The 27,848-nt window shown below is 48.0% G+C and overlaps 2 protein-coding genes across 2 annotated transcripts in view; both read right to left on the bottom strand.

The window, feature by feature from the left end:
• LOC128840299 (uncharacterized) overlaps positions 1-19,836 on the bottom strand; it is a 32,311-nt gene extending 12,475 nt beyond the window's left edge. Inside the window, 5 exon segments of the mRNA XM_054034128.1 lie at positions 6,820-6,928; positions 10,659-10,873; positions 15,892-16,218; positions 17,797-17,900; positions 19,265-19,836. Of these exon segments, the coding sequence (XP_053890103.1) occupies positions 6,820-6,928; positions 10,659-10,873; positions 15,892-16,218; positions 17,797-17,900; positions 19,265-19,666 (1,157 nt within the window). The 5' untranslated portion in view covers positions 19,667-19,836.
• LOC128840810 (solute carrier family 22 member 6-B-like) overlaps positions 6,880-27,848 on the bottom strand; it is a 47,808-nt gene continuing 26,839 nt past the window's right edge. Inside the window, exon 8 of the transcript XR_008445712.1 lies at positions 6,880-6,928. The gene's annotated coding sequence lies outside the window, so the exon portion shown is untranslated. The remainder of the gene's footprint in view (positions 6,929-27,848) is intronic.

The following is a 27,848-nucleotide window of genomic DNA, read 5'->3' as shown; positions in this document are numbered from 1 at the left end:
CCGCATGGCCCCACAATATGCCAACATTTTTATGGCTGACTTAGAACAACGCTTCCTTAGCTCTCGTCCCCTAACGCCCCTACTCTACTTGCGCTACATTGATGACATCTTCATCATCTGGACCCATGGAAAAGAAGCCCTTGAGGAATTTCACCATGATTTCAATAATTTCCATCCCACCATCAACCTCAGCCTAGATCAATCCACACAAGCGGTCCATTTCCTGGACACTACTGTGCTAATAAGCGATGGTCACATCAATACCACCCTATACCAGAAACCTACTGACCGCTACACTTACCTACATGCCTCCAGCTTCCATCCAGGACACACCACACGATCCATTGTCTACAGCCAAGCTCTAAGATATAACCGCATTTGCTCCAATCCCTCGGATAGAGACAAGCACCTACAAGATCTCTATCAAGCATTCTTAAAACTACAATACCCACCTGCTGAAGTGAAAAAACAGATTGACAGAGCCAGACGAGTACCCAGAAGTCACCTCCTACAAGACAGGCCCAACAAAGAAAATAACAGAACACCACTAGCTGTCACCTTCAGCCCCCAACTAAAACCTCTCCAGCGCATCATCAGAGATCTACAACCTATCCTGAAATATGATCCTTTACTCTCACAGATCTTGGGAGACAGACCTGTCCTCGCTTACAGACAACCCCCCAACCTAAAGCAAATACTCACCAGCAACCACACATCACTGAACAAAACCACTAACCCAGGAACCTATCCTTGTAACAAACCCCGATGCCAACTCTGTCCACATATCTATTCAAGTGACATCATCATAGGACCTAATCACATCAGCCATACCATCAGGGGCTCGTTCACCTGCACATCTACCAATGTGATATATGCCATCATGTGCCAGCAATGCCCCTCTGCCATGTACATTGGCCAAACCGGACAGTCTCTACGCAAAAGAATTAATGGACACAAATCTGACATCAGGAATCAAAATACTCAAAAACCAGTGGGAGAACACTTTAACCTGTCTGGTCATTCAGTGACAGACCTGCGGGTGGCTATATTACAACAGAAAAACTTCAAAAACAGACTCCAAAGAGAGACTGCAGAGCTAGAATTGATATGCAAACTAGACACAATCAACTCCGGTTTGAATAAGGACTGGGAATGGCTGAGCCATTACAAACGTTGACTCTATCTCCCCTTGTAAGTACTCTCACACTTCTTATCACACTGTCTGTACTCGGCTAGCTTGATTATCACTTCAAAAGTTTTTTTTCTCTTAATTAATTGGCCTCTCAGAGTTGGTAAGACAACTCCCACCTGTTTATGCTCTCTGTATGTGTGTATATATATCTCCTCATTATATGTTCCATTCTATATGCATCCGAAGAAGTGGGCTGTAGTCCACGAAAGCTTATGCTCTAATAAATTTGTTAGTCTCTAAGGTGCCACAAGTACTCCTGTTCTTCAGTTCACATGCTGTCATACTCTCATTTTCCAAACAGAGCACAGTATCATTGAAAATTTTCAGGACATTCTGAAGGAAAAACAGATGAACCTCAACTTTGCTAGGCCCCTCACCTTGTTCACCATTTTCCCTGTCCGAGAACAGCATCCACAGAAATTTTGGACACTTCTCACTGCCCAGAGAAACAGAGTAGCACTTAACAGCCTGCCACATATTTACAAGCCTGTTTACAGCTGGGAAAAGACTCAACCAGCGCGTCGGAACATGGCGCAGTAAAGTGGCATACTCCATAGCCACGAAGTCAAATATATCCTTCAATGCTGCTATTCTCTTAGCAGAGCTGCTGAAATGATTGAACATCTTAATCACTAGAGTCTCAAGGTCAACTTGTAGGATATTGCTACCATGTTTCACGGTGTTGTGCACAACATGGGCAGGGCAGTTTGCTGGCAAGATATTTTCATTTTGTTTTTTTAAATTCTGGTACACCGATTGTCCCTTTCCATAATTCATGTTTGCATTATCAGCACAATAGGAAGACACTTTGTTTAGGTCTAGTTTGAGTGTTGCAAGTTTTTCAAGTAATGTATTGCTTATTGCCTCTGCAGTCTCTTAGCTTTGTTCATAGAAGTCTAACAGTTTATCTTGGACCCCATGTTCAGGTGTCCAGTATCTCAGTGATAAGGGGAAAGTTTTCACATTGCCCTTGTTAGATGCATCTGTGGCAACTGAGAGATAGGGACCACCTGGCTTGCTGAGGTCTTTTAAAAATTCTGTTGAGAGTGGGGACAGCACATTTTTGACCAATGCCTCCGCTTTAGTCGGGCCACAGCTAACGTGCTTTGCAATCGTTGAATCTGGATACAAGGTAGGTACCAGTTTAAGTTCACAGTCACACGAGCGATAGGAGTGTTGATGGTCTACGGTATGGTAAACTTGAGTTAGCTCAGTAGCGATAACCTTGTTATCTTGAAGGATTCATTTGGCTTGCTGAAAAAATGTGAGACCAGGGTATTGCTCTTGTGAGTGTGGGTGTTTTGTCCATGATTTTTTGATTCAGCATGATGCTTAACATCAGACTCACCGCCATGGCAAATGGTAAATTCCTTCCTGCATGCTTTACAAAAGGCTTTTTACTTTTGACTTTATGACTCACACTCATAGGATTTCCGAATCCAGGTGTAAGTGGCTTCCCATTCTGTCCTATATCTGCACTGTCTTTTGTGTTTTTTGGTAGTTGGCTCCTCCCTTGCCATTGCCATTTCAGGTGGGGTTTTCGGCTGAAGACCGTTAGCTAGATAGCTAGCCACTGAAAAGAACTGCGCAGTCTCTGTGCTTCTTACATGTTATTACGTTCCCACTGTAGTTTGTCCTACGGTATGCACTGTGGTTCAGAATGTAAACTACTGTGAATTTGAATCAAATACAGGTTTGCATTAAAGCTTTGGTGTGTTATTTGTTGTGGCTAAAGTTATTTTAAACCTTCAGAATTTACCATCATGAAGTGGGATGCCATATCCTGGTCAGAATAATCAGTGACTCTGAACGCAAATCATCCTTTCCATACCAATGTTCGTCTCGCCTGGGTGTGTGTGAGTGGATGGTTTTTATAAGACTTTATGACCTGTATCATTTGTACATTTCAGTACATACAATACAGTTCATTGTATTCTCATCTGACCTAGTTTCAGCAAAATCTGGGCCAGACCGTGACTCTCTTACTCACTTTGGTGAGCAGTTACTCAGAGAGTAGTCCTAATGACAGGCAGCCCAGCACCCCACACACACCTCCCAGACACTCACCATCACACCCTGCCTGCCCCCTTCCCTGGCCGCACTCACCAGCCATGGCAGCACGCAGAGCGAGGCCCCCCAAGCCAGACTCTGAGTCTAGTCGGGAGAGGGACCACCCCCCCCCCATGCCTCCTGGTGTTTGGAACAAAATCCAAGCATCTCAGTTTCCAATCCCCTGCTGTGATCACTAGACCAGGGGTAGGCAACCTCTGGCACGCGGCAAGCTGATTTTCAGTGGCACTCACACTGCCCAGGTCCTGGCCACCGGACCGAGGGGCTCTGCATTTTAATTTAATTTTAAATGAAGCTGCTTAAACATTTTAAAAACCTTATTTACTTTACATACAACAATAATGTAGTATTACACTGGTCTACAATTTTTGAGAAGTCGTCTGCTTCAGAGATAAAATGTGCTATTTATTATGTATTTTGATGTGCTGAATTCAAATATGACAATTAAAACAACTGATTGGCCACTGTTTCTAAGATATTTAAGTTTTTACATTTTATGTCTATGTATATTGTGTAGATAGTAGAGTTTTAATCATAAATTGTAAACCTAGGTCTTTTCATGTGTTTATGGTCGCTTTACATGATAATATTTCACCTGTCCTGTTTATGTAACACTTTAAAAATCAGCAAAAGGGTTATACAATTAAAATTTATTATGAAAAAAAAGGCAAAAAACTATTATGTACATAGTTTAGTCCTATTCAGTGTCTACTCGGCGCTTCTTGGCTTGTCTCTCGTATTCATTAAATGGAGCATCTCTTGTCACTGTCCAGCAATAGTCTGCAAGCATTGATGGGCTCCATTTGCCCTGATAGCGTTTCTCCATTGTTGCAATGTCCTGGTGAAATCGCTCGCCGTGCTCTTCGCTCACTGCTCCACAGTTTGGTGGAAAAAAATCTAGATGAGAGTGCAAAAAATGTATCTTTAGTGACATGTTGCAACCACGGCTTTTGTATGCCTTGAGGAAGTTTTCCACCAACAACCTGTAGTTGTCTGCCTTGTTGTTTCCGAGAATATTTATTGCCACTAACTGGAAGGCTTTCCATGCCGTCTTTTCCTTGCCATGCAGTGCATGGTCAAATGTATCATCTCGAAGAAGTTCATGAATCTGAGGACCAACAAAGACACCTTCCTTTATCTTAGCTTCAATTAACCTTGGAAATTTTCCACGGAGGTACTTGAAAGCTGCTTGTGTTTTGTCAATGGCCTTGACAAAGTTCTTCATCAGACCCAGCTTGATGTGTACGGGTGGTAGCAAAATCTTCCTTGATTCAACAAGTGGTGGATGCTGAACACTTTTCCTCCCAGGCTCCAATGACTGTCGGAGTGGCCAATCTTTCCTGATGTAGTGGGAATCTCTTGCACGTCTATCCCATTCGCAGAGAAAACAGCAGTACTTTGTGTATCCAGTCTGTAGACCAAGCAAGAGAGTAACAACCTTCAAATCACCACAAAGCTGCCACTGATGTTGGTCATAGTTTATTCACCTCAAAAGTTGTTTCATGTTGTCATAGGTTTCCTTCATATGGACTGCATGACCAACTGGAATTGATGGCAAAACATTGCCATTATGTAGTAAAACAGCTTTAAGACTTGTCTTCGATGAATCAATGAACAGTCTCCACTCATCTGGATCGTGAAAGATGTTGAGGGCTGCCATCACACCATCAACGTTGTTGCAGGCTACAAGATCACCTTCAATGAAGAAGAATGGGACAAGATCCTTTTGACGGTCACGGAACATGGAAACCCTAACATCACCTACCAGGAGATTCCACTGCTGTAGTCTGGAGCCCAACAGCTCTGCCTTACTCTTGGGTAGTTCCAAATCCCTGAGAAGGTCATTTAGTTCACCTTGCGTTATGAGGTGTGGTTCAGAGGAGGAGGATGGGAGAAAATGTGGGTCCTGTGACATTGATGGTTCAGGACCAGAAGTTTCATCCTCTTCCTCGTCTGACTCAAGTGAGAATGATTCTGGTGCATCAGGAACCGGCAGTCCTTCTCCGTGGGGTACTGGTCGTATAGCTGATCGAATGTTTGGATAATGCACAGTCCACTTTTTCTTCTTTGACACACCTTTCCCAACTGGAGGCACCATGCAGAAGTAACAATTGCTGGTATGATCTGTTGGCTCTCTCCAAATCATTGGCACTGCAAAAGGCATAGATTTCCTTTTCCTGTTCAACCACTGGCGAAGATTTGTTGCACAAGTGTTGCAGCATATGTGTGGGGCCCACCTCTTGTTCTGATCTCCAATTTTGCAGCCAAAATAAAGGTGATAGGCTTTCTTAACTATAGTGGTTATACTGCGCTTTTGTGATGCAAAAGTTACTTCACCACAAACATAGCAGAAGTTATCTGCACTGTTCACACAAGTACAAGGCATCTCTGCTCACTTTGGCTAAACAGAAATGTGTCCCTTTGCAAAATCAAACACACAAATAAGAGAGCACGACACTGTATGATTTCTAGAGCTGATATAGGGCAATTTGTTCAGCAGAGTGATGTAAGCTTCGCGATTATTGCATCATCCATGACTTCTAGGAATAACATGATGCAATTCATATCATGTATGACACAATACCAGCTTCAGATTGCATCGTTCATTGTTTTGCCTAAAAAGCAAGTACTGTCCAAACCCAGTCAGATTTATTCATAGATCCAGTCAAAGATGTATTTTGGTCATTTCTGGTTTAAATTGAGATCCCTTCCCTTTATAACTCACTTATCCTCCGCCATTCCCAAGTCAAGGGTCGTATATACTGTTCCAATAGCATATCTTGAAAACTAGAGCCAATCAACAATTTTAAGCATCATTTTCGTTCTCAGTGACCCAGAATTGGTAAAGTTTGACTACATTTATTTCAGAAGCATTTTGGCTGTAGAGCAGTGTTCTTGATCTGATGTGGCAATTTCTAGTTCCTAGAAGGGCAATTTTGGGTGGCTAGACTGAGACGCCTCAGAGGGCCCTCACTTTTCAGATGGCACATCCCCAGCAATTGCAGAGAATCAGGCCCAGTTGCAGTGTCCTAACGTGGGCATCCCCTGAGGTGCCCAAAATCACTAGTAGAGCTGGTCGGGAAATTGTTTTCCTGTCCCATGATACATTTTGAGATTTCAAACATTTTTCCCATTCCGAATCAGGACGAACCACTAAAATTTCAAAAAAATTTGTGAATTCAACAGTATAAAAAAATCTTGGTTTGGTCCATCACATCATTTCATTTCAATTTCAACCATTATGAATTTGTACAAAAAAGGGTTGTTGTTTTTTAATACACATTCCAAAACACAAAGTTGTTTCCAACCAGAAAAAACTGAAATTTCGTTTTGGAAATGTAATTTCCAACACCCCCTCCCCTCCCATTTTTTCTAACCAAGCCTTTCCAGTGAAAAGCTTTGGCTTTGATGACATAGCTTTTTTTCATCAGAAAAATAAATGTTGATGAAAAATTCCCAACCAACTCTAATCACTAGTCACTTGGCTCTGGTCTTTTGCTGTTCCACGGGGCTGCATGTGAAGTTTGAGCTGCACCCTCTGAGTTTTTTCTACATACCTAATCACTGTGGGGCACAGCTCACTCGTGTAGAGGTAGACACAGTTAAAGGAGGCTGCAAGACAGCCTTTTCCAACGACAGCCAGAACGGTGCGCAGGGTCTTCAGATCTTGGGAGAAGCACACAATGGAGGAGGGTTAAGCATGTGGAAAAAGGCTGAAATGCTCAAGAAGGGTCAGGAGTCAATGGGATGTATCCCCAGCCACTGGGGCCAATGGGGCCAGATCCCCAGGTGGTGTAAATCAGCATAGCTGCACTGGAATCAATGGGGCCAGATCCCCAGCTGGTACAAATTGGCTGTAACTCCATTAGAGTCAATGGAGCCAAATCCCCAGCTGCTCCTTTAAAGCCAAAAGGGGCAAGAAATCAATGGAGCTGGGCTAATTGACACCAGCTGAGGATCTGTGCCTCAGTTTGCCATCTAGAAATAAGAGTGATAGTCCTTTTTGTGTTGTGTCTATTTAGATTGTGAGCTCTTTGGGGCAGGGCCCGTCTCTCCCTTTAGGTCTGTGCAGTACTCGGCACAATGGAGCCCTGATGTCATCTGGGGTCTGTGCAGCACCTCGCCCAATGATCAAATACTAATAACTATTGATACCAGATACCTCCGTGTTCTTGGGGAACCAGGGTGCGGTATCCAACCTGACTCATGAAAGACACCCTCTTCCCCCCAGCCTCTGCTTAAACCAAAACCCATCAGAGGTAGGGTTACCATTCGTCCGGATTCCCCTGGACATGTCCGGCTTTTTGAGCTAAAAATAGCGTCCAGGGGGAATCTGTAAATGTCCGGACTTCCCCCCCATGCAGAGCGAGCCGGCCGGATGGTGCCACTTACATGGGGCTCCGACAGCCAGAGAGTCCCGTCCTCCACTTCTCCCTCCTCCTCTCTGCAGCAGAGATCATTCACAGATCGTCTCTGGCAGTTTGGAGCTCCTCCCCCGCTGCTCCCCAGCCTACCGGGACGAACGGCTCACAGAGACATTAGGCGAAGAAAGGCCAACAACAAGGGGGTCAGGGGGTCGGAGAAGGGGCAGGGAGGTTCTGGAGGGGGCAGTCAAGAGATGGGGGGGTGTCGGGAGTTCGGGGGGGGCTTTCTGGGAGATGTGTGGATAAGGTTTTGGGCAGTCAGGGTACAGGTAGGGGGTAGGGTTCTGGGGGGGCATTTGGGGGGCGGTCTTAGGAGGGGGCAGTTAGGGGACAAGGAACAGGGAGGCTTAGGTAGGGGATGGGGTTCTGGAGGGCAGTTAGGAGCAGGGGTCCCAGGAGGGGCAGTCAGGGGACAAGGAGCGGGGGGGGTTGGGAGTTTTGGGGGGGGCTGTCAGGGGGCAGGGGTGGGGAGAGGGATCGGAGCAGTCAGGGGACAGGGAGCAGAGGGGTTTAGATGGGTTGGGAGTTCTGGGGGGGCTGTCAGGGGGTGGAGAGTGGTTGGATGGGGCGTGGGAGTCCCAGGGGGTCTGTCTGGGGGTGGGGGTGTGGATAAGGGTTGGGGCAGTCAGGGTACAGGTAGGGGGTACTGTCCTGGGCAGCATTTGTGGGGGGGGTCTTAGGAGGGGGCAGTCAGGGGACAAGAGGCAGGGAGGCTTAGGTAGGGGGTGGAGTCCTGGGGGGCAGTTAGGGGCAGGGGTCCCAGGAGGAGGCAGTCAGGGGACAAGGAGCGGGGGGAGGGTTGGGGGTCCTGAGGGGGGGAAGTGGGAGGGGCAGGGGCGGGGCTAGGGCAGGATGGGGGTGGGGCTCCTCCCGTCCTCTTTTTTGCTTGCTGAAATATGGTAACCCTAATCAGAGGGAAAAAAACTTGCAGAGAGCAGTGAAGGGCGTTGGGAGACACACCTAGACCCCTCCTGACAAGGGTGACAAAATTAAGACATCTCCATTAGCATACAGAATGGAGAGCAGAGACAACTCCCCTAGCCTCATCTGCATGAAAGATGGGACAGGAAGACATCTCAATTTACATACTGAATGGAGAATAGAGAACCATACTGAATTCTGGGACCAGAAAAAGCAGGGAAGCACTGCATCCTGGGAATCTCTGCTCCAGATGCTAATGAACCTACCCCTGCACACACCCAGCTCAGCAATTATCAGACCAATTCTAGTAATGAATCCTTAATTGATATCCAAATACTGAAGCAGCCTAGTTGCATTGTGAGCTCCCTGGAAAAAAACACCACCCATAGCCAAGAGTGATCAACTCCTATTGTCTAACCTAAAGAAAACTCTTGAGTCATCAGCTTACCTAAAAACGAATCTAGTGTTCTCCCTTGAACAATTGTATTTTCTCTACAAAAATCCCTACTCACCCTCTAGTCAGGGTTTTGATGTGCTTAGATCCAAACTAGGCATCAGTTCCACTGGAACTCCATCTTCTCCTAACTGATCATGCTGGGGACTCTGCCTGTCTCCAGCACTCAGGACCCTCCACTACCACCATCACCTGGGAACCCCGACCAGTTCAAGCCTCATGGAATGGGTGAGATCCCCCCTCTTTCTCTCTCTCTGTTTTCCTTTCTACTTTAGGTATTAACCTTTAATAATGTATGTTACGTTGGTTTAGCTCTCTTTGTGTAGTGATCACTATTATTCAATAAATAACTTTTATGGTTAAGTTGGTTGCTTCTCTCTCTCTTGCTGAACTTTACTCTTCTGTGTTTTTAGCTTCCCCCATTCACTCTACAGCAACGCTTCTTTTACCTAAGCTAAAGATCCCTGCAGCGCCCAAAATACTGTGGGGTTTGCTCATCAAGTAGGTTACTGCCAGTACAATTGTGATGTGAGAGTGGGGATAGGGACGTGCTGAATCTGGGACGCATAAGGGTAACAGCTTGAAAGTGCTGCTTAACCCAGTCCATGGAGCCCAGGGGAATATAATGACAGGTTTCAGAGTAGCAGCCGTGTTAGTCTGTATCCACAAAAAGAACAGGAGTACTTGTGGCACCTTAGAGATTAACAAATTTATTAGAGCATAAGCTTTCGTGGACGACAGCCCACATCTGAAGAAGTGGGCTGTAGTCCATGAAAGCTTATGCTCTAATAAATTTGTTAGTCTCTAAGGTTCCACAAGTACTCCTGTTCTTTTTTCAGGGGAATATAAGGAAAGGCAGCTTGAAAGTGCTGCTTCATCCAGCCCAGTGATTCCAGAGACATATAAGGGGTCAGCTTGACAGTGCTGATTGACCCGGTCCGCTCAGACTTGCTCTGTTAATGTGTGTGTGTGTGTTCATCTGGCTTTGGGGCTGAAGAAACCCAGCCCTAGGGAACCTAGGTCCTGCAGGGTAGCTCCATTGGGAGGGGACTTGCAGCAGAAAAAAGTAGAGCTCCATATAAAAACACAAGTAACACAAACAGTACATTAATAAAATTACAAAATCCCCTTCCCCAAAAAAGTAACCCGAATAAATAAGCATACCCCAAAGTAATGGGCAAATCTGGTAACACCATCTACCCAGTTTTGTTTGTGAAACTGTGTCTGTCACCCCTCCCAGACAGCGGCTCATCCACTTCGCAACCATCTTGCAACAGGCCAGCCTCGATCAGGCTGAATATGTCTCTCAGGTTGCTTCATGGGGAAGTGCCATGGGCAACTGGTGTCATAAACACGTGTCAGCTGCTTCAATCCCTGGCAGCAGCAGGTGGTTCTGTACCCTGCAGTACCTCAGCCACAGAACACAGCTGTGACGTATCGGTGGGCTTGAGCCCCATTAGCCCTTATGGATCAGCTCTCCTGGCTCTTCTCCCTCCCCTGCAGCTGACCATATCAGCCAGGCTTTGGACCTTTGGTAGGACAAAGGCTTGAACACTTCCAGATCGAACCCTGAAAATCCAGGACACCAAGTAACCACCTTGTGGAACAAAGATGTTGGCTAGGATAGAGAGTCCAGCCAGGATGAGGGTCAAGGCCTGTGTGAACCGGCGCCCGATGAAGCCGATTGTGAAGACTGAGATGAACTTCGCTGGGAAATCAACAGCTCCAAAGACCAGCTGGATCAAGAAGATATTGACACTGAAATTCTGCAGGTGCATGGCCAACCCATAATAGGCAAAGCTGGTGGAGAACCTGGGATGAAGCAGACAGGTATTGATGCATAGAGAGTCCTTATCATTGAGTTTATTTGTTACAAGTGTGTTCCCTTTCAGCAATAGGCCCTGCAAATGTGGGTAGACTGCACTAGTGGGTAGACTGCACTGTGTTCTGTTCATGGCTGTGAGACGGGATTAGGGTCCAGTGAGTTAGACTGGGGAGCAGCTGGGAGCCAGAACTCCTGAGTTCTATTTCCAGCTTTGGAAGAAGTGGGGCCTAGTGGTTAGAGCAAGAGGGGACTGCTGCTGTTGTTAACTCTCAGAGGAATGGGGGCCAGTAGCTAGAACAGGACACACTAGGCACCAAGGATTCCTGGGTTCTTTTCCCAGCTCTGCACATGAAATGTGTCCTAGTACTAGGAATAGATGATTATAGGAGCCAGGACTCCTGAGTCCTATTCCTGCTTCTGGGTAGAATCGCCTCCTAATGGTTTTCTCTACATGCTGTCTCCCAGGTGGGAGACATTGAAAAATGCGGGTTTGATCAAACTGAAACTGTTTGCAAGGAAAGGTCAGTTTCAATGAATCTCTTGATTTAAAAAAAAAGAAAGTTTCAAAAATTGTCCTTTGTCAAAATTAAAAGTTTCAACAATTTTGTTTAAAATTTTTTGATCATTTACAGTAAAAAAAAAAAAGGGGGTAAAAAATAAACAAGCTCTAGATCAAAAAGAAAAATTTCAAAATTATCAAAAGGAAACATTTCAACTGACCCAACCGGAATATTTTTTCAGATGATCAATTCACAAAAGTTTTCCTGGTTTTGACTTTTGGCCAGATTCAGGATGGGAAAACTTTTCAAAGTCTCAAAGACTCTCATGTTTGTTGCCAGCCTGCTCTAGCTGTGAGGATATTAAACACTGATGTGCCTAGATACTATAGTGATGGGTGCCAGATAAATACCCATGATAGGTCAGTTCCTCATATTACCCAGCAGTGACATTATGGGTGGAGTAGAGCCCTCTTTGCTTTCACTGGAAATTTTTCACCATATTTTAAATTTTTTTCAACAGAACAAAAGTTTTCATTTTGTTTCCATTCTGAGAGGGTTGTTTTTTTTTTGTTTTTTTTTTTAATTTCCTCTTTTATTTCCTTTTGCTTTCATTTTTCTACTGGAAAATGGGGGAAAGTGGGAAAAAATGGATCCAAAACATTGAAATGCAAATTATTATTACGTCAAAAAAATAACAAATTTAGAAAGAAATGGTTATTTTTCAGCAAACACCCCCCTCCCCAATTCTGAAAACTAAAATAAAATGTTTGCTTTCGTTGCAAATTTTTGAAGGAATTTTGCGGGGAGGGGAAGCCATTTTTCATGGAAAACAAATTTAAGACATCAAATCTTCAACTCTCTCTATTCATACGTTATCCGCTGAGTCTTGCCATTTCCCTGGTTTGCTGAAACAATTCCAGGTGTGAAACTCCACAGCTTTCAAAGTTCTTTGTTCATTATTTGCATTACCGTAATGCCCTGAAGACCCAGTCATGGGGCAGAACCCCATTGTCCCAGGCGCTGAACAAAAAGACAGTCGCTGCCTCAAACAGCTTATAATCTAAGGACAAGACAAGCAACAAAAGGTGGATACAGACAGGAGAGCACAAGGAAACAGTGAGACAATATTGGTTAGCATGATAGGCAATGGTCTCTGCACACGAGCAGCCTAACCGTCGTCAGGTATTTTTGTAAGCCACACAGCAAAGGAGAGTTTGAAGAAGGACAATGAGGTACCTTTGCTGATGTTTACAGGGGAACTCCTCCCAGGTATGAGGGGCAGCATGATAGAATGCACAAAGGTGCTTGTTTGAAAATTTAGCAAGCGGGCAACGGAGGCAGACATCCTGGGCCAATCAGAGTTGGGAGTCGGCATTGTGCTAGTGAATGACAGATGGGATAGGTATGGTGCAGTAGGACGTGAACGGCTTTGAAAGTGAAGATGAGTAGTTTTAGGGTTACCATTCGTCCGGATTTACCCGGACATGTCCTCCTTTTTGTGCTAAAAATAGCGTCCGGGGGGAATTTGTAAAGCACTCAAAATGTCCGGGATTTCCCCCCTCCCCCGGCAGAGCAGAGCGAGCGGCTGGGAGGGCTGCAGGGAAGTCCCGGGCTGGACTCCGGAGCAGCTGTAGAGGAGCCGGATCTGCCCTGCATTCTAAGCCGGCAGCTCTCCCCTGCAGCCCGGCTCCGGCAGCACTGTGCAGGGCCAGGGACCGGGTTTTGTTGTGCTGGGGAGCGCAGCCACGTGTCCGGCTCGCACAGAGCCTAACACCCTGTTCTGAGCAGCAGGGTAAGGGGGCCAGGGGGCAGGAGAAGGGGCAGGGAGGTTCTGGAGGGGGCAGTCAAGAAACGGGGGGGGGTCGGGAGTTCATGGGGGGGCTTTTTGGGGGGAGTGGAGAAAGTTTTGGGCAGTCAGGGTACAGGTAGGGGGTAGGGTCCTGGGGGGTAGTTGGGGGGGGTCTTAGGAGGGGGCAGTTAGGGGACAAGGAACAGGGAGTCTTAGGTAGGGGGTGGGGTTCTGGAGGGCAGTTAGGAGCAGAGGTCCCAGGAGGGGGCAGTCAGGGGACAAGGAGCAGAGGGGTGGGGGGCTGGGAGTTCTGGGGGGGAGCTGTCAGGGGGCAGGAGTGGGGAGAGGGATCGGAGCAGTCAGGGGACAGGGAGCAGAGGGGTTTAGATGGGTTGGGAGTTCGGGGGGGGCTGTCATGGGGTGGGGAGTGGTTGGATGGGGCGTGGGAGTCCCAGGGGTCTGTCTGGGGGTGGGGGTGTGGATAAGGGTTGGAGCAGTCAGGGGACAAGAGGCAGGGAGGCTTAGATAGGGGGTGGAGTCCTGGGGGGCAGTTAGGGGCAGGGGTCCCAGGAGGGGGCAGTCAGGGGACAAGGAACGGGGGGAGGGTTGGGGGTTCTGGGGGGGCGGGAAGTGGGAGGGGCAGGGGCGGGGCTAGGGCGGGGCTCCTCCCATCCTCTTTTTTGCTTGCTGAAATATGGTAACCCTAAGTAGTTTATGTATGATGTGATGAAGAACGGGGAGCCAGTGGAGAGCTGCAAAGAGAGAGGTGACATGGACAAAGCGATGAGACAGGGAAATGATCTTTGCAGGAGTGTTTTGAATAGATGTAAGGCCTTGGCTACACTTGCAGATGTACAGCGCTGTGAGTTAAACCTGACTTCGTACAGCTGAATAGGGAAAGCGCTGCAGTCTGTCCACACTGACAGCTGCCCACTGCACTGTCCTGGCCACATTTGCACCATTTGCTGCGCCATTGGGAGCGATGCATTATGGGCAGCTATCCCACAGAGCACCTCTTCCCATTCTGGCACCGTGGGTTGTGGGAAGGGGGCGTGGGTGTGGGGCATTCTGGGTCCTGTCCAATGCCCCGTGATGCATCGCTTCGCATCCCAGAAATCCCTTTGTTTCCGTCCACCTTTGGCGCCATCTTTCAACGGTTTCTGTGCAGCGCGATCTGTCTGCGGGAAATGAAATCCAAACTGCTGAGGCGTATGCTGACTTTTCTTGCCAGCACGTCACGTTTGGCTGTCGAACTACTCCTTAAGATCCAAAGTGACAGTGAGAGTGAGGAGTCCAACGATGCTATTGAGCCGCGTAACGTGTACTACACGAAATTGCTCGTCGCATTCACGGACATGCTCAGCACCGTGGAACGCCGCTTTTGGGCTCGGGAAACAAGCACCGAGTGGTGGGATCACAACATCATGGAAGTCTGGGATGACGAGCAGTGGCTGCAGAACTTTCGGATGAGAAAAGCCACTTTCATGGGACTGTGTGAGGAGCTCGCCCCGACCCTGCGGTGCAAGGACACGAGATTGAGAGCTGCCCTGCCAGTGGAGAAGCGGGTGGCTATTGCAATCTGGAAGCTGGCAACTCCAGACAGGGTACCGGTCAGTCGCAAACCAGTTTGGAGTGGGAAAGTCGACCGTTGGAATCGTGTTGATGCAAGTTTGCAGGTCATTAATCGCATCCTACTCAGAAGAACCGTGACTCTGGGTAACGTGCAGGACATAGTGGTTGGCTTTGCACAAATGGGGTTCCCTAACTGTGGAGCGGCAATAGATGGGACGCACATTCCTATTCTGGCACCACCCCACCTAGGATCAGAGTACGTTAATCGGAAGGGGTATTTCTCTATGGTTCTTCAGGCGCTTGAGGATCACCGTGGGCGTTTCATTGACATTAACACAGTGTGGCCCGGAAAGGTGCATGACGCACGCATCTTTCAGAACACTTGGCTGTTCAGGAAGATGCAGGCGGGGACTTTTTTCCCAGAGCAGAAGATCATGGTAGGGGAAGTTGAAATGCCCATTATAATTCTTGGAGATCCTGCTTACCCGTTAATGCCGTGGCTCCTGAAACCCTACACAGGGAGCCTTGACAGCAGCAAGGAACGGTTCAACTACAGGCTGAGCCGGAGCCGAATGACTGTGGAGTGTGCTTTTTGGCTGTTTAAAGGGCCGCTGGCAATCTCTGTATGGGAAGCTGGATTTGGCCAAAAACAGCCTCCCCGCGGTTATATCCGCGTTCTGTGCCCTCTATAATATTTGTGAAGGGAAGGGTGAAAGCTTCACTCAAGCATGGACCTCTGAGGTTCAACACCCGGAGGCTGAATTTGCACAGCTGGAGAGCAGGGCTATTACAGGGGCCCAGCCCGGGGCTGCAAGGATTAGGGATGCCTTGAGATAGCAATTTGAGGTTGAAAACCAGCAGTGATATCTGGTGCCCTGCATGGGCGTGAAGTGCAGTAGTTCCAATCTTTAGGAATCAGTGTTTGCTAAGCAGACAAGCAGACTTGCAGTGCTTGTTTATTTCTTGGGCTAAGGAGTCTCTTACTTTATGCAAGAGGACACGGCCAGATTTCGAGGTGCAAAATATCTGCTAAATAACATGCTCAGATCTTTGTCATCTGTAGCAATCAGTGTCCCAAAGGGAGCTGCTGAGTGCTTTGGTAAATCCAGGTTGGAATGGGACCTAGGACTTTTGGAAAATCTACCTCCCGATTTTTGGTGCTGAGATCTTGGACATCCCACCCATGCGGTGTGTGCTTCTGGTCTCTGTGCTCCCACCACAGAGTAATTTATCAGCAGCAGGAACAAGGCACTTCTGTCCATCCCCAGTAACCAGCTCATCTTGTGTCTGGGATGGCAGGCGCCAGACACACTTACACAGAGAGACACCGTTCATCGCAATGCCCGAGAAGGCCATTCCGGTCAGGAAACGGAAGATGCAGTAGGCAGTGAAGCTGGGCGAGAAGGCAGTGCAGGTGCTCGTGACAGCCATCTGCAAGTAGCACCAGATCAAGAGAGACCTGCGGCCAAACCTGAGCCAAAAAGAACCAAGAGAACAGGTGAGGGAAACCCAGGATACTGAGGTAAGTCTGTTCACTGTAGGAGTTAAACCTGGTGCAAGGAAGTATTGGTGCCATTGACTGGCCTGGCTTCCTGGCTTGAGGAAGGGGCAAAGAGGCAGGAGGCCCCAGTTCTAAAACCAGCTCTGTAGCACATGACAAAAGGTTATTGATGAAAATACTTCATGTCAGCCGTGCTGTAGCTGCTAATGATGAGGCCTGGAGGCAGGGCTGGCTCCAGGCACCAGCGAAGAAAGCAGGTGCTTGGGGCGGCCAGTGGAAAGGGGCGGCACGTCCAGGTCTTCGGTGGCAATTTGGCAACAGGTCCCTCAGTCCCTCTCTTCCTCTTTGAGCTGCCGCCAAAGTGCCGCCGAAGAGGAAGAGAGGGAGCGAAGAACCCGCCGCCGAATTGCTGCTGAAGAATGAAGCGGTGCGATTGAGCTGCCGCCGAAGGGACGCCTATTGTCTTTACCTTTTTTTCTTTTTCTGCTTCGCCGCTTGGGGCGGCAAAAAAGCTGGAGCGAGCCCTGCCTGCAGCGCTGGATTAAGTCAATCTAGGGCCCTGGCAGTATGGTTATCCCCTGGCTGGTATTTGACTGTTAGAAAAAATGCAATCTTGATTTCAAAATCTCCAGGGCTGGGGAATCCACCACAGCCCTTGTTCCAATGGTTAATTCCTTTTGCTGTTAGAAATTTGCACCTTATTTCCAGTCTGAATTTGTCTAGCTTCAATTTCCAGCCACTGGCTCTTGTTAGACCTTTGTCTGCTAGATGGAAAAGCTTCTTATCAGATTGCTGCTCCCCGTGTAGGTACCTATATAGAGAGCCCCATGTTTTTTGCAAATGTGAAATAATATGAAATAAAGCTAAAAAATCACCCTACAGTGGAAGCTCCTGTCCTGTGAAGCTCAGGCTGGTTCCCCACTCTGAATGGGGAGGGCGCCCGGCCAAACCTGAGCAGCACTGCGACCCCATGTGCCAGGCCACAACACCCTGAGTCAAGAGCCAGGCCCAGCCGCACCGCACAGGACCCCAGGACCCACTTCTGCAGGGTGAGTGGAGGGCAGGCTCAGGGGTGCACTCACCTCCCCCAGAGCCTCCCAACCCCTGGTGGCAGGACTCAGCCCCTCTCTAGGGCCTCCAAACCCCAAGGCAAGACCCGATCCCCTGCATAGATAATATTAACAAAACAAAAATAACAAGAAATTCCCCAAAATAAAATAAACAATTATTAAAAGAATTCAAGGGGCTCCACTTACAGACTGTGATCAAGTCACCCCTTAAGCTTTGCTTTATAGATCGAGCTCCTGAAGTCTCTCACTGTAAGGCGCATTCTCCAAGCCTTTAATCATTCGCCTGGGTCTTCTCTGACCCCTCTCCAACCTACCAACATCCTTCTGGGATTGTGGACACCGGAACTGAACACAGGATTCCAGTAGCAGTCGCACCAGTGCCAAATACAGAGATACCATAACTTCTCTCCTCCTGCTCGAGATTCCTGATTCCCCCAGGAACCAGCCTTGCTCGGCTTCATACCGACGTTGCTCTCACCTGTCTGACAGACCTCCAAAGATGATGCCTCCCGCCAGGACCCCAGCCATGTAGATGGACTGAGCCATTTGCTTCAGCTGCCGGGAGTCACACACCAGGTCCCACTGTAAGGGAGAGAGAAAACGAAGCTGGGCTCCAGGAGGAAGACTGGTTTGTGGTTAAGGCCCCAGACTGGGGCTGAGATTTTCAGAGCCATTAATGGCATTTAGACAGCCAGTTCCCATAGCAATCCTTACAATTCATTTTAATTTGTTAATTACAAGTCCAAAGCTACCTACGTTTAATGGGAAATGTGATCTGCAGAGCATCACAGCCTGAATCTCTCTGAGCCTCAATGTCCATCATCTGTAAAATGAGGGATGATCATCCTGGTCTCAACCTTTGTCCCTGTGCAGCACCCAGCACAGCTGGGCCCCAATCTCAGTTGGGGTCCACAGAGCACCCAGCACAGTCTCAGTTGGGATCTGTGCAGTGCCCAGTGCAATGGGGCCCTGATTGGAGCTGGAGTCCATGCAGTATCCGGCACAAGGGTTCCCCAGTCTGAGCTGGGCTCTGTGCAGTGCCAGGCACAACAGGGCTCCACTCTCAGCTTGGGTCTGTGTAGCATCTGGCACAGTGAGTCTCCGAACTGAGCTGGGTCTCTGCAGTGCCTGGCAGAATGGGTCCTTTCGATGTTAATGTAGGATCAAATATAATGATCCCACGTGAGGCGGATGGTTTTGAATGGAGTGAGCGTTCAAGAGACTGGGATCCCTACTCCTAGCTCTGACACTGACTTACTGTGACCTTGGGCAAGTCATGCTGCCGCGGTGTGCCTCGGTTTCCCCCAGTTGTGAGATGGGATAGTAAGGTTTAGTCACTATTGTAAAGCCCTTTGAGATCTAGGGGAGAGCAGGGCTAGCTCTTAGCATCACTCACCGTTCCTTTAATGCGAATTTGTGGATTATGTCCAGTTTAATTGAGTGGAAACTGACTGCAAAATGGATGGGGGAATTCCCACCCCAGCCAGTGCAACCACAGCTTCCTCCTACTCAAACACTGAAAGAATCAAGCCTCTGTGAAGCGTAAAGGCCATGTCCTGCTTTCCTTTACACCTGTGCAATGGCAGCCACTTGAAGCCGCATGGATTGAAGTCGCCTGAGGGGCCAGAATGTAACTGAGAACAGCACGTGGCCCTGGATGAAATTCTGCACTGACTTAGGCTGAAACCAAGCCGATGTCAATAGACATGCAGGGGCTGTAGCTTGGTGCAAATTTTAAGATCAGATCTAGGAAGAGGAGGATTGATAGATAGATGCTCTGACCCTCTCTGCCAAGAGGACAGTGAAACTTACTTGCAAAAATCTATGAAAAGGCATAATTCCAACAAAAATATTTTCAACTCATCCACCCCAACTTCCACCCCATGGTTTCAGCATCCTTTTCCCAGCCGGTTACCCGCGCTGCAGCAGGTCTTGCTCTCACGTACCTCTGTAATGATGGTGCTGGTGAAAATGCTCTTGTCATACACCCACCCATCTGCGCAGGGTTCAGTCTCCAGCTCGGTTAGGTTTGTGACTGTGGCGTTGGAGTCTAGGAGCTGCCACTGCGTGGTGACAAAGCGGTGACACTTCTCTGGCTGCTGGTTGCTGTCCATGGGGACGGAGACCCTGAGGAGGTTCTTGGCAGCGAGCTTTCCGGTGAGGTTGGTGTAAGGAGTGTTGTTGATGTTGATATGGACCTGGCAGTGGTGCTCAGAGGTGGCAGCAGTGAAGTTCTGCAGGAGGTTATGGCTGGCCAGCATGAAAACTGGGATATCCAGTAAGATAGCATAGATGATTTGGAAGCGACCTATCCCCCCGACGTGGTCTAAGAGCTTGGCAAAACTCATGGTGCCGGGTTGGAAGTTTCAGCACTAACCTTCTGGGTTAAGCAAAAACGATGGGGCTCGAATAACCGACGTTACCTGAATAGGTCTGTCATAACTATAAAGGGAAGGGTAAGAGCTCTCCTGTGTATAGTACTATAAAATCCCTCCTGGCCAGAGACTCCAAAATCCTTTTACCTGTAAAGGGTTAAGAAGCTCAGGTAAACCTGGCTGACACCTGACCCAAAGGACCAATAAGGGGACAAGATACTTTCAAATCTTGCGGGGGGGGGCGGGGGGGGGAAGGGAGGGGAAGGCTTTTGTTTGTGCTCTTTGTTTGGGAAGTTGTTCGCTCTTGGGACTAAGAGGGACCAGACATCAATCCAGGTTCTCCAAATCTTTCTGAACAAGTCTCTCATATTTCAGACTTGTAAGTAAACAGCCAGGCAAGGCGTGTTAGTTTATCTTTGTTTTCTGAACTTGTAAATGTACCTTTTACTAGGGTGTTTACCTCTGTTTACTGTACTTTGAACCTAAGGCTAGAGGGCGGTCCTCTGGGTTCTTTAAGTTTGATTACCCTGTAAAGTTATTTTCCATACTGATTTTACAGAGATGATTTTTACCTTTTCTTTAATTAAAAGCCTTCTTTTTAAGAACCTGATTGATTTTCCTTGTTTTTAGATCCAAGGGGGTTGGACCTTGATCCACCAGCAGTTGGCGGAAGGGAGGAAGGGGAATGGCTAATTTCTCCTTGTTTTAAGATCCAAGGAGTTTGGGTCTGTATATACCAGGGAATTGGTGAAGAGTCTCTCAAGGCTACCCAGGGAAGGGAATTAGCTTTGGGAGTGGTGGCAGCGGACCAGATCTAAGCTGGTAGTTAAGCTTCAGAGTTTTCATGCAGGCCCCCACATTTGTACCCTAAAGTTCAGAGTGGGGAAGCAGCCTTGACAAGGTCGATTACTTGTAAAAATTAAACGTTGTGCGATGAAAATATCTACACAGAAAGACGTTAATTTGAATCCAGCTTGTATTCCACTTCACAACTTCAAAGACAGCCATAAAGCGCAGCACTTCTTACAAAAAGTCAGCTGTTGGCAAATAGTGTCCATGGATTCTTGAGGGTGTAGTTTCCAAAGAAGAGCTGTTGAGTTATATTCTCCCTAAATAACTGAGTATGATACCACGTTGCTTCTCCTTTGTTGCAAAAATTCCTATGCAACCATTCCTAGTTTCCTGTCAGCTGCGGGAATACGCCACACACCTTTTCTATGAACTGTAGACGCATAAGGGAATGGTTTCGCCAAGCTTAATTCCACGTTGATCCTTGCATTTTACCCTCTGGAAAAGCAGGTGGGGGTTTATATATCCCTTGGAAGGTTATATAAGGCCTTAAGCAGGTCACTTGGTTAAAATTTTACTTTGTTTTGCATGGATTAAGTTAAAAAAAAAGAGAGAGTCTGAAAGCAATGTGCTAGATACGGCGCTAAATGCTTCCAGTGCAGAGGTAACAAACACACAGATCCAAGCTGCTAAACCACATTGCCTTTGGGTGAGTATATTATTCACACCACAGGACTAGAAATTAACTATAACTAAAAAGGATCCAGATTTAGCTGAGATACCACAAGCCCACCTCTGTCCTGAGTGGGGTGACCAGACAGCAAATGTGAAAAATCCGGACGGGGGTGGGGGGTAATAGGAGCCTTTATAAGAAAAAGACCCAAAAACTCTTTGGTGTCTTCACCCCTCTTCCTTCAGGACCTTTGATGAAATGAGCGGGGGAAATACCAATGAAGCAGCAAGGCAGAACAGGCATAAGTTATTTTCCAGCCAGCTTGAATTATTAAAACGAGGCTCAGACTTTGCCTAGAGAAACAATACAAGGATAGTACACCACTGAAGACTCAGGAGACTCAGAGTTCTAATCCCAACTCAGTTGTTGACCTGCTATGACACTGCAGGAGTCACGGCTGGGGATGTGTGAGGGGGGAGTGCAGGAGTCAGGGCCTGGGGCTGGGGAGGTGTGAGGGGGGAGTGCAGGGGTCAGGGCCTGGGGCTGGGTGCTTGTGGGGGGAGTGCAGGGGTCAGAGCAGGGAGCTGGGTGTGTGTAGGGGGATGCAGGAGTCAGGGCCGGGGGCTGGGGATGTGTGGGGTCAGGGTGGGCAGGGAGCTAGGGTTGTGGCGGGGTTCAGGAGTCAGGACAGGAGGTGTGTGAGGGGGTGCAGGGGTCAGGGTGTGCAGGGGGCTGGGGGTAATGGCGGGGGGGCAGAGAAGAGCGGGCTGGGCCAGGGCCCCTTTGGACTGTGGGCCTGATGCCACGGCGCTATGGTAAATCCGGTACTGGTAGTGGGTCAGTAACCCCACTCCTGCCCTGAACGGTTGAAAACAGCCCTGGAGAGGACTGTGGCTGGGGAAAGGCTGATTGGGGAAGCAGCCTCAGCTGGGGCCATGCCACAATCAGGCCGCAGCTGGTCCTATAAAAGGGCTGTTAGCCAGGGCTCAAGAGTCTCTCTCTAGCTGTTGAGGGAGATGGGCCTGGCTGCTTGGAGCTGAGCAGGGTATCTAAAGTGGAGCAGGGCTGGGGAAAGGCCAGAGGAGCTGGGGAGCTCCAGCCTGGAAAATCCCCAGGCTGCAGGCCTTGTTAAAGGCCAAGAAGGTACAGGGGTTGCAGAGAGGGCAGCCCAAGGGTAGGCAGAGGCAGCAGGTCCAAGCCCTCCTTGCCGATGATGAGTAGCAATTATACTGCAGTCTGCCCCAGTGAGTGGGGGCTAGATGGTGACTGGCAGTAGCCCAAGACTGAGGCGAGGTGGGGTTGGGGCTTCCCGAGGGTGGGGGAGACCCAGTGAGAGTGTGGGATACTGCAGGGGGCAGAACCCTGAGAGAAGGGGCACTGATGTCCAGGGGGCACATGGGAGCCAGTGGCAAGCGAGACACCGGCCTGCAGAGTGCGCTCTGGAGGTTGGTGAGCTAATTCCCTGGATGACCAGCAGGAGGCGCTGCAGCAGTGAGTCATCACCCGCTTATAAGCCTCCATTCATCTCAGCAATGGGTTATCTCAGATTAAGGTGACCAGACAGCAAGTGTGGAAAAACTGGGAGAGGGGGCGGGGGGTAATAGGAGCCTATATAAGAAAAAGACCCAAAAATCTCAGATGCTCAGTGGAGGATAATTTAAACAGTCTTTCAGGCTCAAAACAAGGCACAGTCAAGCCCCTTTATATGGTCAAAAGAGCTGTAGGCAATGGGACTTCTACCCAAGACACTGAGCCATGTGGCTAGGCCAATGCTGACCCAGACAGATGGATAGGGCTCTCCCTGGTTGCAAAGGAGGGGGCTAGGCTGTGTATGTCGGAGGTAGGAGGACAGGAGAAGCAGTTCTGTGTGTGACCCCAGGGAGGAAGCAGAGAGACAGGGGAGGGCTTTTTGGGCACAGAGCTTGTGTGGGGGGGGGGGGCAGATGTGGGGATTCAGGAGCAAGGAAACTGCCTGCTGCTGTTAGTGTTCAGGGAAACGGTACCCTGTAAATAAACAAGGCCACCCCTACAGAATGGGGGCTTGTGTCTGGGAAAGCAGGGGTGACTCTGAAAAGGAGCTAGGGGTGGACAAACAACTCAACATGAGCTCGCAATTCAATGCGGGTACAAAAATGGCTCCTGTCTTCCTTGGCTGTATAAACAGGGGAGCAGTGAGGAAGAGCAAGGGGATGATTTTACCTCTGTGTCTAGCACTGGTGAGACCAATACTGGAATGCTGCATCCAGTTCTGGGGAATGCTTTTCAAAAAGGACGCTGAAAAATTGGAGAGGGTGCAGAAAAGAACCAGAGAAATTATTCAAGGGCTCAAGAAAATGTCTGACAGTGAGAGACTTGAAAGCTCAGGCTGTTTAGATCAAGAGGTGAGTCTATGACAGTGTAAAGCACCTTCATGGGAGGAAAATACCAGGTACTAAAGGGATGTTGAGGATGCTTTCAGCCCAGTTCCAGGTGGAGTTTAAACCTAGCAGAGAAAGGCAGAACAAGAACCAAAGGCTGGAAGCTGAAGCCAGACCAACTCCAGTTAAAAATAAAACACCTTTATTTCACAGTGAGAATGATTCACTATTGAATCAAACTCTCAAGGGAAGGGGTGGATTTTCCATCTCCTGACGTCTTCAAACCAAGGCTGGATGCCTTCCTGCAAGAGCTTTAGCCAAACCCAAGTCGTTGGGCTCAGTGCAGGGGTATCTGGGTGACACTCTCTGACCTGTGATATGCAGGAAGTGATACAAGAAGATCTATGGTCCTTTCTGGCCTTAAAAGGTACAAAACTATGAAAATGAGTTGTTGTCTGAGGAGCCATACCTTGGGTCTCCCAGTCTTGCTGCTTGTCCCTAGTCTTTTTTCGGCAAGAGGGCATGGAAGCAGCTTGGGTGCTATGTAGAGCCAATTGTGGGCTGTTTTTAAGGGCAAGATGTAGTCCAGATGCTGCAGTGGTTGATCATTTGCTTCTTGTGTTGGATGAAGGTCAGATGCTGATGACTGGATCTGTAGGCCTTTCACAGCCTTAGTCACAAGGTGTTGTTAACTCAACAGCTCATACTAGCAGTGTCACACCCCTCAACTCCATTTCTGGGAGAGCAGTCATCCATTCATGTGGAATGACATGGGGTTATTTTCTGTGCTCCACTGGGCTGTATGGGGCAAGGGGGACTGCAAGTTGGGATTCCTAGCTCTGGGAGAGGTGTGGGGTCTAGTGGGTGAGAGCAGGGGCAGGGAGTCAGGACTCCCGGCTTCTATTCCTAGCTCTGGGAGGGTTGTGGGGTCTAGTGGGGAGAGCAGGTAGGGCTGGGAGTCTGGACTCCTGAGTTCTATTCCTGGCTCTGGAAGGTGAGTAGGGGTCTAGTGACTAAAGCATGGGGCCTGGGAGTCAGGGCTACTGGGTTTTATTCCCAGATGTGCCTGGGGAGGAGGGTCTAATGGGTAGAGCGGGGGGACTGGGAGTCAGGACTCTTGGGTTCTATAGCCAGCTCTGGGAAAAGAGTGAAATGGGGTCTGGTGGGTTAGCGACACATAGCGGGGACTTGGCGTCAAGGCTCTTGGGTTCTGTTCCCATCTCTACAAGGGGTTTACGATCCAACAGTGGAAATGGGAGGGACTGAGAGTCTGGATTTCTGGGTTTTATTCCCTATTTGGGGAGGAAGTAGTATAGCCTAGTGCAGGGGTCAGCAACCTTTCAGAAGTGGTGGGCTGAGTCTTCATTTATTCACTCTAATGTAAGGTTTCGCGTACCAGTGATACATTTTAATGTTTTTAGAAGGTCTCTTTCTATAAGTCTCTAAGGTAAAACTTAGAGAATTTTTTACTTGACCAGAGCTCAAAGAGCCAGGATTGTTGCATGTAAAGTAAATAAGGTTTTTAAAATGTTTAAGCAGCTTCATTTAAAATTAAATTAAAATGCAGAGCCCCCTGATCTGGTGGCCAGGACCTGGGCAGTGTGAGTGCCACTGAAAATCAGCTTGCCGCGTGCCATAAGTTGCCTACCCCTGGTCTAGTGATCACAGCAGGGGATTGGAAACTGAGATGCTTGGGTTTTGTTCCAAACACTGGGAGGCGGGGGGGGGGGGGGGTCCCTCTCCCGACTAGACTCAGAGTCTGGCTTGGGGGGCCTCGCTCTGCGTGCTGCCATGGCTGGTGAGTGCGGCCAGGGAAGGGGGCAGGGAGGGTGTGATGGTGAGTGTCTGGGAGGTGTGTGTGGGGTGCTGGGCTGCCTGTCATTAGGACTACTCTCTGAGTAACTGCTCACCAAAGTGAGTAAGAGGGTCACGGTCTGGCCCAGATTTTGCTGAAACTAGGTCAGATGAGAATACAATGAACTGTATTGTATGTACTGAAATGTACAAATGATACAGGTCATAAAGTCTTATAAAAACCATCCACTCACACACACCCAGGCGAGACGAACATTGGTATGGAAAGGATGATTTGCGTTCAGAGTCACTGATTATTCTGACCAGGATATGGCATCCCACTTCATGATGGTAAATTCTGAAGGTTTAAAATAACTTTAGCCACAACAAATAACACACCAAAGCTTTAATGCAAACCTGTATTTGATTCAAATTATTTATGCTGTGATATTTTAAACATGCATCCCCTCTTTAGATGGGCTTGATCAAAACTGACAGGCAAAACACATTGAGCAATGTCAATTAAACTATGGGTAGAGAGGGTTAGGGTTAGTGATCGGGCATTTTTGGTTTTTCAGGTTGTTTTCCGGTGTAACGCAAATTCACAGTAGTTTACATTCTGAACCACAGTGCATACCGTAGGACAAACTACAGTGGGCACATAATAACACGTAAGAAGCACAGAGACTGCGCAGTTCTTTTCAGTGGCTAGCTATCTAGCTAACGGTCTTCAGCCAAAAACCCCACCTGAAATGGCAAAAATGGCAAGGGAGGAGCCAACTACCAAAAAACAAAAAAGACAGTGGAGATATAGGACAGAATGGGAAGCCACATACACCTGGATTCGGAAATCCTATGAGTGTGATTCAAAAGCCTTTTGTAAAGCATGCAGGAAGGAATTTACCATTTGCCATGGCGGTGAGTCTGATCTTAAGCATCATGCTGAATCAAAAAATCATGGACAAAACACCCACACTCACAAGAGCAATACCCTGGTCTCACATTTTTTCAGCAAGCCAAATGAATCCTTCAGGATTCATGCTGAGCTAACCCAAGTTTACCATACAGTAGTCTATCAACACTCCTATCGCTCGTGTGACTGTGAACTTAAACTGGTACCTACCTTGTATCCAGATTCAACAATTGCAAAGCACGTTAGCTGTGGCCGGACTAAAGCGGAGGCATTGGTCAAAAATGTGCTGTCCCCACTCTCAACAGAATTTTTAAAAGATCTCAGTTGCCACAGATGCATCTAACAAGGGCAATGTGAAAACTTTCCCCTTATCACTGAGATACTGGACACCTGAACATGGGGTCCAAGATAAACTGTTAGACTTCTATGAACAAAGCTAAGAGACTGCAGAGGCAATAAGCAATACATTACTTGAAAAACTTGCAACACGCAAACTAGACCTAAACAAAGTGTCTTCCTACTGTGCTGATAATGCAAACATGAATTATGGAAAGGGACAATCGGTGTACCAGAATTTAAAAAAACAATGAAAATATCTTGCCAGCCAACTGCCCAGCCCATGTTGTGCACAACGCCGTGAAACATGGTAGCAATACCCTACAAGTTGACCTTGAGACTCTGGTGATTAAGATGTTCAATCATTTCAGCAGCTCTGCTAAGAGAGTAGCAGCATTGAAGGATATGTTTGACTTCGTGGCTATGGAGTATGCCAATTTACTGCGCCATGTTCTGACACGCTGATTGAGTCTTTTCCCAGCTGTAAACAGGCTTGTAAATATGTTGCAGGCTGTTAAGTGCTACTCTGTTTCTCTGGGCAGTGAGAAGTGTCCAAAATTTCTGTGGATGCTGTTCTTGGACAGGGAAAATGGTGAACAAGGTGAGGGGCCTAGCAAAGTTGAGGTTCATCTGTTTTTCCTCCAGAATGTCCTAAAAATCTTCAATGATACTGTGCTCTGTTTGGAAAATGAGAGTATGACAGCATGTGAACTGTATGCCATAATGAATACTCTGAGAATTAAACTTCAGCAACAGAAAAATGAGACATTCTTTGGCTCCAAAGTTGAAAGTGCATTAACTGAGATGCTGCCTGTCACTGCTGCATGTCTTCCTGAAATTTTATGATGTGTCGATCCTATATTTGGAGAAATGGTTTTGTTTTGTTTTTGCAACAGTTGGCTACTTGTTCAATACCCAGTGCTTGAACATCAAAGTTAATAGGGTATTTGAATTCAGCGATCTGTCTGCAGCTGTAAACCTTCAGAAAACAGTGGATCTTGATCAGCTCTATGATGAGTACTGCATCATCAGATTTTAACTCCAAGTTGGAGCCTGGAAACTATTCATTTGGGGAACTCTGGTCTCAAGTGCTGAGAAACAAGGACAGTAGCACTGAATTCCTGAACATGGCAAAGCTGGTGTCATACGTGCTCAGCAGGGCCGGCTTTAGGCCGATTCGGCTGAATTGGGCCCCGTGCCAAGAGGGCCCCGCGCTGCAGCTGTCCGCTCCACCCCCAGCTCACTTCCCTCTCCTCCCCTCCCTTGCACGCCCTGCCCCCTCCCCTGCTTCTG

Source organism: Malaclemys terrapin, chromosome 7, assembly GCF_027887155.1.
Source record: "Malaclemys terrapin pileata isolate rMalTer1 chromosome 7, rMalTer1.hap1, whole genome shotgun sequence".
Classification (NCBI taxonomy): domain Eukaryota; kingdom Metazoa; phylum Chordata; order Testudines; family Emydidae; genus Malaclemys; species Malaclemys terrapin.
Note: the sequence above shows the minus strand (reverse complement) of the source record. Positions and strands in the feature narration are given on the sequence as shown.